The 14,116-nt window shown below is 41.3% G+C and overlaps 1 protein-coding gene across 1 annotated transcript; it reads left to right on the top strand.

Moving 5' to 3' along the window:
- The first annotated feature begins 230 nt into the window (after positions 1–230).
- LOC122547957 (deleted in malignant brain tumors 1 protein-like) lies at positions 231–11,201 on the top strand. Its single transcript, XM_043686517.1, has 4 exons — positions 231–541; positions 8,039–8,347; positions 8,670–8,981; positions 11,124–11,201. The coding sequence occupies exons 1-4, from the start codon at positions 235–237 to the stop codon at positions 11,174–11,176; spliced, it is 981 nt and encodes a 326-aa protein (XP_043542452.1). The 5' UTR covers positions 231–234; the 3' UTR covers positions 11,177–11,201.
- The last annotated feature ends 2,915 nt before the right edge of the window (positions 11,202–14,116 follow it).

The following is a 14,116-nucleotide window of genomic DNA, read 5'->3' as shown; positions in this document are numbered from 1 at the left end:
ATAAGGCCTTAGAGCTGGACTTTCCTGTCAGTATCTCTCCTCAGAAGTTGCCTGTTACTACCTCAGGATTTGTGATAACAGTAACTTGTCCTGGGTTGGGAGCCTCTTGGGGTTGAAGCCTTGACACTCCTTCCCCCTCATTGAACGCAGAGTCGTAATTGATACCAAGGAGATGTTTGGAGTTGGTAATGGCAGATATTGAGCTTGTGTTTGTTTTTGTTTCTAGAGTCAGCAATGGTGAGACTGGAAGATGGAGACAATTTGTGTGATGGGAGAGTGGCGATTTTTCACAACTCCACTTGGGGAACAGTTTGCAGTGATTACTGGGACCTACAAGATGCACAGGTGGTGTGTCAGCAGCTCAACTGTGGGAGAGCAATCCGGGCCACCACTGGAGCATCCTTTGGACAGGGCAGTGGACCAATCTGGTTGGATGATGTGCTGTGTGATGGAACCGAGTCAAGTCTCGATCAGTGTGTTGCGACACACTGGGGTGAGCATAACTGTCAACACTACGAGGATGCTGGAGTTCAGTGTTCAGGTAATAGTCCACTAACGCATTGAGCATGCATATCATCGTCACATCTCCCAGTTGGATAGTATACGGTGAGTGAACTGTTGTAAAGTGAACCAATACCACAGCTCGTCAAGGTGTAATATCCATCAGATAGAATTAATAAGGCTTTAGCAAGGGAGTTCCATCCAATGTCTTCTGTAAATGAAAGTTTGGTAAAATATTCCAAACATTTTATTTTCAAATGGGCCATGGGTCTCTGTGCTATCTGACTCTAAGTATGGCAGCTTTTGGAAAGCTCCTTATAAAGAGGAATCACAATTCCTGACAACCTTCATTAGTCATTCAGAAAAGCTTGTGTGAATCATTTGAAATTTGGTATGATGTTAGTACAGATGTTTTGCAAAGAACAATATTGACCATTCTTCAGGGTATTACCGAGTAATATGCCATGTGGCTATTAGTGTCCATGGGAAATCTTTGAAGAACTTGACCTGAGGGTTAAAGCTACTTTGAATCATCTATCAGAAGAAGATCTGACGCCAAAGGAAAAGTATGATTTTTTTGAAAGCATAGATGAGGGCAAATTGTTAGTAGTAAGACCATAATAGATGACCTACAAAAGGCAAGCATTAGTCTGAATTTCTACTTCTGTACAAGGTCCTTCAATAAATCTTTAGAATGATTAATTAGCTGGCAAAAGTTCTGCCCATCTAGCAAACATTACTGAATCCTTAAGATAGCTCAAGCATGGTTCTGGAAATTACATCAGGAGAAGGAATTTCAAAGGATTGAGAACGTTAACTTTAGTAATAAGATTGAGTCTTATTTTCTCAATTTATTGCAGCATGATGGCCAAAAGCTCCAAGAAATTTGTCATGAGCAAATGAAGATGAGGAAAACATCTGCTATATCCAGTATTGCATACCAGGTTGTCACAGTGCTGTGCCAGTGGTGTGGTGATGAAACTATCATTTGAGAATAGGAAGCACTTTGCTGTTGTGCATGTTTTGCTAGTATACAACAAGAAGCTGGTGAATCTGGTCTCACTCCAGGCAGATATCTTTGGAACAATATACCAAGGTTCCATGGGAATCACAAGAATGAGTGAGATCCATGGAAGAAATGATTCCTAATTGTCAGGTAGAGGAGTAAAAGTGAAAGAGGAGTCAGAGCTATCAAAACACTGTTAAAGGAGGATGAAGGTTTTCGAATGGCATGCCGATATATAGAGTTTAATGAGAAATTTACACTAAGAATATCCAGTTCTTTAATTTTGTAATACTATTGCAATGTTTGGAAAATGAATGGTGAGGGAGAGTGCATGGAGATATATATTTATATTTGGAGAGAGAGAGAGAGAGAGATAGAGTCACCCCATTCAGTGGAAGGACAATCTGAAGCTTGGATTCGTGAGTGGATAATAAGCAAAGAAAGGTGCTGCCACAGTTTTTGTTAAAGTGATCAAAGCTATTGGAATCAAACATAATCAAACAGAAAACGCACAAGGTTATTACCAGCTCTTCAGACGGATATGAATGGGCTCATGGAATTGAGATGGCATATTAGCATGTATAGCAAATAAGTTAATGAACAGGAAAAGAAGAATAAGGGTAAATGAAGCATTTTGAAAATGACAGGCAGTAACTAGAGGAGAGCCACAAGGAACGGTGCTGGACACTCAGCTCTTTACCATATAAATTAATTACTCAAAGGGACAGAGAGTATTGATCCAAGTTTGTTGATAATGCAGAACTAAGTGGAGTGCAAGCTGTGGTTGGACACAATGAAGTTACAAAAAAATATAGATGTGTTAAATGAATGGCAGATGAACTATGATGTGGGCAAGTGTGAGATTATTCACTTAGTGCTAAGAATTGAAAAGCACAATACTTTTTAAAAGGTGCCAAACTTGTGAATATCGATGTTTTGAGGCATGAGTATACTTGTGAAGGGCCATTTAAACTTAACATACAGGTACAGCAAATAACTAATTATGAAAGCAAATGTCGCGTTGGTATTTATTATAAGAGGATTGGAGTATAAGAATAAAAAATCTTGCTGCAATTATTTGAGGCATTGGTGAGTCTGCATCATTGGTTGGTGTGCAGTTTTGGTCACCATGTTTAAGGAAAGGCATGTTTTATATTGGAGGCATAGAGTGAGGGTTCACTTGATTGTCTGTAGGATGAGAGGTTTGTCCTTTGATGCGAAAGGTGAAGGTAATCTCTATTCTCCAGATTTTAGAACAATGAGAGGTGATCTTACTGACACATTCAGAATTATGAAGGGACATGACAAGATTGACACTGAGAGATTGTGCAACTAGGGGAAAAACAATCTAGAGTATGGTCTCGTCTCAAAGTAAGAGGCCAATCACTGAGGACTGAGGTGAGGAGAAATTTCTTTACACAAAGAGGTGTGCCTCTGGATTTTTTTCATGCTAAAGGGTTGTGTATGTGCATCATTGAATATACTTAAAGCTGAGATAGGCAAGGTTTGAATCTTTCAGAGAAGAAACAGGGAGTAGGCAGGAAACTGGAGGTGAAACTGAAGATCAGGCATGATCATATTAAAAGCTAGTCACGTGGGACGTACAGTGTCTTTTTGTTCCTTTTGTTTAGTTCTTATATGATAAGAATATGTAATAGCATCATACTCGTGTCAAGATGATAGATGTCAGGAGATGAGTGACAGTAATAGGGTGGTTGTTATGGGGGACTTTAACTTTCCTGTTTTGTTCCTTTTGTTTAGTTCTTATATGATAAGAATATGTAATAGCATCATACTCGTGTCAAGATGATAGATTACTCAGTGAGTCTATTGCAATTACATGAAAGAAGATCTTTCAAAGATGGCAAGTAAACGCCACTAATTTAAGCAGGAGCAAGTCAAAAGCTGGACTGGTAACCTTCAATGTGCACAAAGAGATTTGCAATGTGCTGCAACATACTAAACCATTGACCATGGAACTCATCTGAGATAAGTACAAACATGTATTCACAGGATTAAGATTGGGAAATTCAACACCATGCATTATCTCCACACTCGGCCCATGAAAAGGCTGAGGTGAAGGTGAAAAATCACAAAGGCATCACAAAGAAATCAATCAAATCATGCATTGATATATATATAATGACAGTCCTTGAGTGGAGAGTCACACCTACTGAAGACATGGAAAAAATTCCAGTACGAATTTTAGTGTTATGTTGTATTCTTTCAATAGCAAATATTACTGAAAAAAAGAAATACAAACATTAAGAGTGAAAATAGTAAGATGAAACATCAAAAAACCAAACTCTATTTCAACAAGACTGCTAAACCATTGCCAGAGTTGAGAATGGGCAGCCAGTCAGAAAATAATAATTCAATAAATTCAACAAAAGCAGCCCAAGTGACAACTTGGAACCTTCATGGTACAATTTTCCCCTTGATTATACATGGTGAAAGTGAATGACCAGATGTATTGTAGCAACTGCAGGCACACACACCCTACTGTAGAACCTGTACATGCAGGGAAGTTATTTGGGTAGAACTGAGAAATAAGAAAGGGATGATCACCTTATTGGGATTGTATTATAGACCCCCTAATAGTAAGTGGGAAATTGAGAAACAAATTTGTAAGGTGATTTCAGTTATCTGTAAGAATAATAAGGTGGTTATGGCAGGAGATTATAACTTTCCAAATACAGACTGGAACTCTGGATGTGAGTTTGCTCACTGAGCTGGAAAGTTTGGTTTCAGACATTTTGTCACCATACTAGATAACATCATTAGTGAGGCGCTAGTGTTACATTCTGCTTCCTATTTATGTGTTGAGATTTCTTTTGGTTGGTGATGTTATTTCAGTTCTTTTTCTCAGGATTTTCTAGATGGTGTCCAAATCAATGTGTTTGTTGGTAGAGTTCTGGTTGGAATGCAGTGCTTCTAGGAATTCTTGTGCATGTCTCTGTTTGGATTGTCCTAGGATGAATGTGTTGTCCCAGTCAAAGTGGTGTCCTTCCTCGTCTGTATGTAAAGATACTAGTGAGAGTGAGTCATGTCTTTTTGTGACTAGTTGATGTTCATGTATCCTTGTGACTAGTTTTCTGCCTGTTTGTCCAATGTAACATTTATTATAATCCTTGCAAGGTATTTTGTAAATCTTTTTTGTCCGTGTCTCTGAAGCTGCTACGTTTTCTTAGCAGCATTAGAAACAACACTGAAAGACAGCAAACTCACAGAAGAAAATACAATCATATACAAATGCCTGTTCTCTATCCTGTGACCTCTATCATGAGGAGCACACTCTATTGGCAGAATTGTTAAACTTTGCCATGTTGCCATGTTATACACTTGGAACAATCTGAGGTTCTGTTACATGAATCACAGAAAGTTACCATTCAAGTACAGCATATGCTTAGGGAGGCAAATGGAATGCTGCTCTTTATTGTAAAAGGGATGGAATTTAAAGTTATGATGATTTGTACAGGGCACAGTTGCGATTACATTTAAAGTACCTCGTTCAGTTTCAGTTGCCTTATCGAAAAAGAAGAGATATTTGCAGTTGAAGCAGTATCGACAAGGTTACCTTGATAGTTTCCTGGAATGAGATGCTTATCTTATACATAAAGGTCAGACTGGTTTGACCTACATCCATTTGAGTTTTGCAGAATGAGAGGTGGAGTGGACTGAACAATATAGAGTCATAGAGATGTACAGTATGGAAACAGACCCTTCGGTCCAACCCGTCCATACCAATCTAGTCTCACCTGCCAGCACCCGGCCCATATCCCTCCAAACCCTTCCTATTCATATACCCATCCAAATGCCTCTTAAATGTTGCAATTGTACCAGCCTCCACCACATCCTCTGGCAGCTCATTCCATACACGCACCACCCTCTGCGTGAAAAAGTTGCCCCTTAGGTCTCTTTGATATCTTTTCCCTCTCACCCTAAACCTATGCCTTGTAGTTCTGGACTCCCCGACCCCAGGGGAAAGACTTTGTCTATTTATCCTATCCATGCCCCTCATAATTTTGTAAACCTCTATAAGGTCACCCCTCAGCTTCCGACGCTCCAGGGAGAACAGCCCCAGCCTGTTCAGCCTCTCCCTGTAGCTCAGATTCTCCAACCCTGGCAACTTCTTTGTAAATCTTTTTTGAACCCTTTCAAGTTTCACAACAATCTTTCCGTTAGGAAGGAGACCAGAATTGCATGCAATATTCCAACAGTGGCCTAACCAATGTCCTGTACAGCTGCAACATGACCTCCCAATTCCTGTACTCAATACTCTGACCAATAAAGGAAAGCATACCAAACGCCTTCTTCACTATCCGATCTTCAGGCCTCCAGTCTGAAAAACAACCCTCCACCACCACCCTCTGTCTTCTATCTTTGAGCCAGTTCTGTATCTAAATGGCTAGTTCTCCTTGTATTCCATGAGATCTAACCTTGCTAATCAGTCTCCCATGGGGAACCTTGTCGAATGCCTTACTGAAGTCCATATTGATCAAGTCTATCGCTCTGCCCTCATTGTTACTTCAAAAATTTTTCAAAATTCAAAGGTATGAATGCTAAAAGAATGGCTCCTCTTATGGGAATGATTAGAAATAAAGAGAACAGTTGGAAAACAAAGGTTTCTTCATTTAAGACTGTGATGAGGGGAATGGATTTTCTCTGATGGTTCTGAGTCTATGAAACTCTCTTGCCTCCAGAACAACAGAGAAAGGTTCATTGAAAGGTTTAAGGCAGATCGAGATAGATTTTTGACTAACAAGGGACTGAAGTGGTATTGGTAGTAGGGTGGAAAATGCAGTTGAGGTCATAGTCAGATCATTCTTGGACTCACTGATTGATGGGGCAGATTCAAGGTGCCAACCAGCCTACTTCAGCTACTAATTTGTATATTTGTATATTCATTTGTGTATAGAGGAGTTTGTGTGCATGTCTGTAGCAGTGTTTGTGTGACAGGTGTTATGGAGCAGGCCAGACCTCATCAACACATTTCAGGAAAGTAGCCTGGACTCGAACGTTGCTAGTTGTTATAAGCAGGTGTGAGCAGATATTCTAGGAGCAACCCACTTAGTTTTAAATAAAACAGAATTTATTGACAGGGTTACTGAATGAAACACAAATAAAAGACAACAGAATACAGAATAACTTAACCTATCTGGAAACCCAACAGATTATCCCAACTTAATGATGCTGGTCCAAATACTTGCAACAATCCCCATTAATGCCCCGGTGGGAAAAAAGAAAGATCAAACCAAGGGTCTTACATGAGAGATGCCAGAGAGGGAGAGGATCAGCATGGACCTGCTGTTTTAGGTCCAGCAGCTTCACAACTGACTGCCCGCTAAAAAGAAACCAAATCCAAACCAGAGAAAAGCTGAGCTGGGAGAACTGATCACCCCCCTTTCATTGTACGTGTTTTTTAAACTTGAAAGGCGTTTTTCTGAGGCACTATCTGTTAGCTATAATCAAACTGGCCCTAAAACCATTCAAACTAAATCTACCAGAGTCTCTGTAGTTATGACCCCTCTGAAAAAGAAACCAAGAACAACATAACCTTGTTAAAGGCACAGCATCATAACATAGGAGTTAGGCTTGTGCCTGAGCATACCACTTTGCTTAAGTGCCAGTTCAGGCTGGCAGAGGAATAGACACCCAACTCGATGAAGGAAAAGCAGGCTGTGGAACCAGATAAATGTGAGTCTAGAGTTCTGGATGTGCAACGTTAAAAGAGATGAATTAAATTGAATTGAATGAGCTTTATTGTCACTTGTACTCAAATAAGTACAGTGAAAAGTTTATACATCACCAGTTACAGTGCCATCTTAGGTACAAAGGTACCTGGGTACAGCAAATTCCGTTACAAGATTTTAGAAAATAGAGAAATAAGAAGTCCAGCATTGAGCAGATAAAAGTTCAGACTAATGGTCTTTTAACCTGGACCATGCTGGCACCTAGTCTCCAGTTTGCATTGGGCCTTGGCTCCAGACTACACCAGGGTTCACCTCATAGTTCATGAGGCCGGGAGATCAGTCCGGAATCACCTCAAGACTTGGATGCCACATGCCAGGTGGCCATGCCAGGCCAAGAGCCTAAATGCTATGCCAGGAGTTGTCACGCAAGGCCGGGAGGCAGCCACACCACATCAGGCCAGAGGCTGCCTCACCACATCAGGACAAAAGGCCACCACACCAGGCTTGTTATGTCTGCATGCAGGCTATGAGTGGTCGGGGACTGGGAGTCATGAAAGCCTGGGAGAGAAGAAGGGAAAAGAACACAGAGAGGAGAAAAAGAGAAGAAAAAGAATAATAGGCAGAGCAGATGAGCTCTGGCTAAAGCGTCCTACACTGCCACTATCTTGGACCAGATTTAGATATTTAAGAGTCGAGGAAAGGGGGAGAAGATTGATGAAGTAATTCGGAACAGCTTTTATAGGCTGAGTATTGAGGTCAGGGAATTGAATGTGATAACTGCTCTCTGTATGTTTTTTGTTCAGTTCACAAAGTATGTGTTCTATTGCTGCTTTTCCAGGTCCACTGCCCCCCAGACTGCAAGAGGGCCTTCATGCGTGTTCAGGAAGAGTTGAAATTTACAAGAATTCCTCGTGGGGCACTGTTTGTGACCATGAGTGGGATATCATGGATGCCTCAGTTGTCTGCAGGCAGCTCAGGTGTGGGGTTGCTGTGTCTGTGAACAGCAGCTTTGGCCCAGGAGAAGATCCCATCTGGCTGGATAATTTTCGATGCGTTGGGACCGAGGGCACCATCAATGAGTGCCCAAGAGAGCAGAGGAATATCAACAACTGCACACACAGTCAGGATGCTGGAGTTACTTGCTCAGGTCAGCAGTGATATTGCATTATGCTGAAAGATTTTCAACATTTTGAGTCATGTAGTATAACAATGGTCTATGCTCGAATCCTTGACAGTGCTGAGTTAGTGATCTATTAGGAGAAGTAATGGGTCCCTTCAGTTCCTGTATAACTGGCTTCAGGGGATCTGCTTCCTTCTGTTCCTGTGTAACCAGATCAAGGGGCTGAATGATGTGCTGGTTCTGCTCGAGACCTGAATGGCCTTATTTTGTTCTTTAGTGAAGGAAAGGGAAAATTATGGAGATTGAAACCAAAGGGGAAGAATAATCTAACTTTGTGTTTCCCTGACAGGACGTTTCCCTGTCAGACTGGTCGATGTGAACAGCAGGTGCTCAGGAAGAGTGGAGATCCTTTACAAGTCCACCTGGGGGACAGTCTGTGACGATGGTTGGGATCTCACCAATGGAGACATTGTCTGCAGACAGCTGAACTGTGGGAAGTCTGAGTCCATAACTGGGGCTTATCGTGGACAAGGTGGCGGGGAGATCCTGCTCAGTGGGGTCAGATGTAATGGAACGGAAGACTCACTGGACCAATGCATTGCCAACCCACTCGGTGCCAATCACAGTGCTGGATGTCAACATGCTGGAGTCATCTGCTCAGGTAAATCAGCAGCTCTCACTGAGCTTGCCACACATCTCAAACCATGCCCCAACATCCCTTGCTCCCCAGTATACATTGGCCTACATTGGCTTCTGTTCTGGCTTTACCTTGGTTTCAAAATTCTAATTGTCCTGTTTAAATCAGTCCATGGCCCTTGCCTGCTTTAACCTCCTTCACCGTCTACTATTCCCGTATTCCTTTCCAAATTGCACCATTGCCTTATTATCAATGTAAACCTTCCCAGTTTCTCAATTTTCACGCTCACATTCATGTCCCCCCAAGACCCTGGCCCTCCCTGTCTTTTACCTTCTCTAACCCAGGAATGTTGATCTTCATGTTGAAATCCTTCCTGGGTTCTCACCCTCTTTAATTCTCTGTGAATCTTTACCAGGTCTGCCGTTTTCATCCTTGTGTTCCAGTGCCCTATGGCCTACACCCTTTCGCTATTTCTTTATCCTAGGCATAAACAGCCTATCTAATCGACACTCCCTCAAACATCTTAAATATTCTCTTTCTCTGCGACTAGTGCACAATGGCATCAAAATGACCATTCTAGATGATGGCAAATTTCCTTTGGCAGCACCTTTGAAAATATGACCTCTCCCATCTGGTAGAAGAAATGCAACAGATGCCTGGGAAGGTCACAACACATGTTGCACACCTGCTGACTTGTAAATAATTTGGTTATTCCGTCATTGCAGCTGGGTCAAACCCTGAAACACTCTTCCTTGCAGCACTGTGGCTGTACCTATATATAAAGGTAGCAGTTCAAGAAAACCCATCATCCCTTCCTCTTGGCTTATTATTAATGGACAGTTAATGCCATCCTTGTTCATGAATGAATAAAACCAATCCACTGTGGCTTCATCTTAACTTTTATTGCCAGCTGTCACATTGGAAAATGTCTTTTATTTTTTCGTAGGATGTGTCAGTTGTGGCTCAGTTGGTTGCACATTTGCCTGTAAATCCTAAACTTCTGAGTAGAAGTCCCAGTCAAGAGCCTGAGTGATATAATCAAGGCTGATACTCCTGTACAGAATTGAGGGAGTGTTCCAGTCTAAGGTTTTGTCTTCTGATTGTGATGTTAAACCAAGGCTACATTACCCATGTGGGTTGATGTAAAAGGTCTGCTCACACTGGTTTGACAAGAAGCAGGGTTGTTACCCATGGTGTCTTGCCCAATTTATATTCCTAAATGAGCATCACGATAAACAGGTCATCTGGTCATTGTTACTTGTGCAAGTTGTTGACTGCAGATTAGCTCCTATGTATCCTGCATAATAGTGATTATGTTTCCAAAACAATAGTCCCTAGTTGGCTGTAAAACCTTTTTTGGCATTTAGTGGTCCTATAAAGCATCAAATGAATGCCAATCCATTTATTTGAGCATGGTGAGCAAGGCAGCACTTTTTGATAATTAATGGTTAACCTGTAGAATGATGGTGAGCCACATTCTTCAATCAGTGCTGTCCATTTGGTGATGGTAGAGTTGCATTGCAATTCAGGAGAGTTTTCAAAAAATGACAGTGAAGAATTGGTGATGTAGTTGCAAGTCCATATAGGATGTAGCTTGGATGAAGCCTTGATTCCTATTCCCTAGGATTTGCTGTCCTTTTCATCTTAGCTGGTCAAGAATTTGGCTTTTGAAGGTGCTGCTGAAATTGTTGCAATCCATCATGTATGTGTGACACAAGAATTGCCACACAGAATTAATGGTAGAGGAAGTAATATTTTAAAACATGATACGAGACTGATTAGGTAGCTTCATTTGTCCTGTACAGATTGAGCTTCTTTAATGTTGTTGGAGCTGCAGTCACAGTGTGAATCTAAATGTTGGTCAGACTTGAGTACATCAAGGGTTGAGGTACTCACCAAAGAATTTGCAGCCTCTGAACTGTTCATGTTGTCACATTACATTTCTAGTCAGTAAAATTGCATTTCCAGTCAATGATAATCACAAGTTGTTGTGTGATTCAAGGATGGAGCTGCTAAACATTGGCAAAAGGGGACAAAAGACACTCATCAGGACTAAGATACAACAAACCTATTTAAAACAAGATACACTAATTTATATAACATGAGAAGAGTCTGCTAATTGGTTAAGATGCAGATGCAACAAGATCAGTTAACTGCCTATGTTAGTTTTCAGACCAGGCAGGAAACTCTGGTTGTTCAGGATGTTACCATGGGAATGAAGCAGAAATTGCCAGTCACCATGCCCCCTATCTTCTTCCAATTAAAAAGCTGCAAGGTATGTATGAATTCCTTTTCCCCATATAAAAAGGGTCCTGTGTATGAATGTATGTTACATGTAGCACAGGCAAATGTGTAACAATGTGCGTGCGAATGATAATCTTGGATTGGTTTCTGCTGTGGTTTTTAGCACGGTGTGGATCATTAAATAAGTTATGTCCAATAGCAGAATCACACCTAATGGTGTACATACATCTGAGGGTTGCAAGCGTGACTTAGTTGAGAACAATTGGCATGCTATCTACTATGAATGGCCAATGGGCCACGCTGTTGATATGTTATGTCAGTCACTGGGACATAGATCTATATAACTGGCATCACAGCAGCAGTGAAACTCATATAACTATTTATTTATTTGAGTGGTAGGCAAATTTATTTTTTAGCTTGATGATAATTCTTGTAGAAAACCACTCATGAGTTTACTGCAGAGTACCAGTAGGAGACAACTAGCTGTATCTGTTGTTCAAGGGTAATATGTGGTAAACTGTCTGGGCCAAAAATAGTGGACAAAGGCTCTTTAAGAGTTTTTGTAATATAGAACAAGTCATGATTTGATCAGGATCGCAGTTAGGCAGAATAGTTTGATATGCCCTAACTCAGTATCAAGCTTGACTAAAAACAAAAGTTGTTGGAGATCACAGTGGGTAGAATCATGGAGAGAGGGCAAGCTAACGTTTTGAGTCTAAAGACTCTTTATCAGAGTTGATGTGGATCATTGAAGCTGTTTGACGCACTGTGATCTCCAGTATTTTTTGTTTTCAGGACAGGTTCCAGCATGTGCAGTAATTTGCGCCTACTCAGTATCAAGCTTATGGTGAGCCCTGTTCATGAGATTGCCAATAAGGCTGATCTTGTAGTGTATGGAACTGTAGCAAATCCAATGTGTATATTGGCCACTGAATGTAGGCTTTTGGCAAATGATAGTAGAGGACCCATTGGTAGATTTCTGAACTAATACATCGCTATAAGGGCACGCGTTTGATTGGTGCATTTTTATGGTAACTTTGAGTGGAGAATCATGTGTCTAAAACTGTGTAAAGAACTTCTTTGTAGCTGTAGATTGAAATATGGGCAAGCATGTCATTTAGGTACTGGAGGTATGCAAGGGGAGAAGGTTATTTATCATTCCATCACAGGCGCACTTTCCATGGTCACCAGTGAAGGTGTTAACAAGAGTTGGGTGTGGTGAAGATCCCACTGTAATGCCATTTAATTGAGCATACCTGATGCTATTGAAACTGAACTCAACTGCACAACTTGCAAAGTTCATGAGTTTGATGAGCACATTCAGATATTGTTGGCACATTTAGATTGTCATAACATAGTGCAAATGTCAATGGCTTTCTTGAGTGTTACTTTGGGAAATAAGCTAGCAATGTTGATAAAGGACATGGACGTGCTTTTGTTGTCAATATGTACTGCTTGTATGGTCTTCACCAAAGTGAAGCAATCTTTCACAGTGCATGTGGGAAGTCACTTAAAACTTGTTTCATTAGCTCACATAACCATTGTCCAATTCATGTTATATAGATCTAGTCATAGATAAAATTAGATGTAAAGAGACATGACTTATGTCTGATTTGGTTATTCCCAACTGATGTGGCCATGGTGAAACATGCTGACAGTAATGTCTTTGCATGTCAAGGGGATAGAGTTGGATTATTTTTCTATCATAAGTGACGGTCATTGCTTGAATGTGTCTGACACAACCATTCCTTTGTTCAAGCCTGAATGTTGTTCAGGACTTCTTCCTTGTGGAGGTGGTCGGCTTCAGTCACTGCGGAGTCAGAAATGATATGGGATCATGTGCACTCACCAGAGAACATTCCTAAGTTGAATCTTCTATTAGAGGGATGGTTGTTGATGAAGCAGCTGAAAATGGTTGTGTTCAGGTCTTCACCCTGAGGAGCTTCGGCTAAACTACCATTCAGCTGAGATTATTGGTTTCCAATAACTGCAACCATCTTCCTTTGTGATAGGTAGAACTGCAACTAGCAAAGAGATTTTCTTTTAATTCCCATCGAGTTCACTTTTGTTCAGGATCCCTGATGCCATCCTCAGTCTTAATATCAAGGACAGTTATTATCACCTTACCTCATGAATTCAGCTCTTTCATCCATGTTTGGAACAAGAATCAGGTGCCGAATGTCTTGTCGGGAAGAAGAGGAGGAACATACTACAGCAGGACTTCAGAGAACTTGGAAGAAGGCTGAAAAGCAGGATGTCCAGGGTGGTTATCTCCGGTTTGCTTCCAGTTCCTTGGACTGGTGAGGCCAGAAACAGGGAGATAATGGACTTGAACGTGTGGCTGGGGAACTGGTGCAGGAAGCAAGGATTTAAATTCTTGGATCACTGGGGTATGTTTTGTGGTAAGCATAAATTATACAAGAGAGGCGGTTTGCACCTTAATAGGTTCGGGACCAGCATTCTGGCAGACAGGTTTGCTACTGCAACACAGCTACATTTAAACTAAGTAGCGAGGGGGAGGGGATGTTTAAGAAGGAAGTTGGAGGGAAAGTTAGAACAAGGGAAGTCAAGAAAGGCAACTGTATCAATGAGGCAGAAAACTCAGAAAGGGATCATGCTGTAAGGTTGAGTGAAATAGGAGCTTATGGGAAGGGTGAGGGCAGTAACAAATTAAAAATACTATACATGAATGCACGAAGCATTAGAAATAAGATGGATGAGCTTGAGGCTCTTTTGGAATTTGGCAGATACGATATTGTGGGGATAACTGAGACGTGGCTTCAAGTGGACAGGGCCTGGGAAATGAATATTCAAGGCTACACGTGCTATCGTAAGGACAGACTGACGGGCAGAGGGGGTAGGGTGGCCATGTTGGTAAGGGATGATATTCAGTCCCTTGCGCAGGGGGACCTAGA

This window comes from Chiloscyllium plagiosum, unplaced genomic scaffold (assembly GCF_004010195.1).
Source record: "Chiloscyllium plagiosum isolate BGI_BamShark_2017 unplaced genomic scaffold, ASM401019v2 scaf_13586, whole genome shotgun sequence".
NCBI classification, from domain to species: domain Eukaryota; kingdom Metazoa; phylum Chordata; class Chondrichthyes; order Orectolobiformes; family Hemiscylliidae; genus Chiloscyllium; species Chiloscyllium plagiosum.
This window is presented reverse-complemented; position numbering and strand designations above follow the sequence as displayed.

Coding starts and splice junctions, on each gene's coding strand:
- LOC122547957 (XM_043686517.1), top strand. CDS start 235: ATGGTGAGACTGGAAGATGGAGACAATTTGTGTGATGGGAGAGTGGCG. Junction 8,348..8,669: donor TGCTGGAGTTACTTGCTCAG/GTCAGCAGTGAT, acceptor TTTCCCTGACAG/GACGTTTCCCTGTCAGACTG. Junction 8,982..11,123: donor TGCTGGAGTCATCTGCTCAG/GTAAATCAGCAG, acceptor TGCCTATGTTAG/TTTTCAGACCAGGCAGGAAA.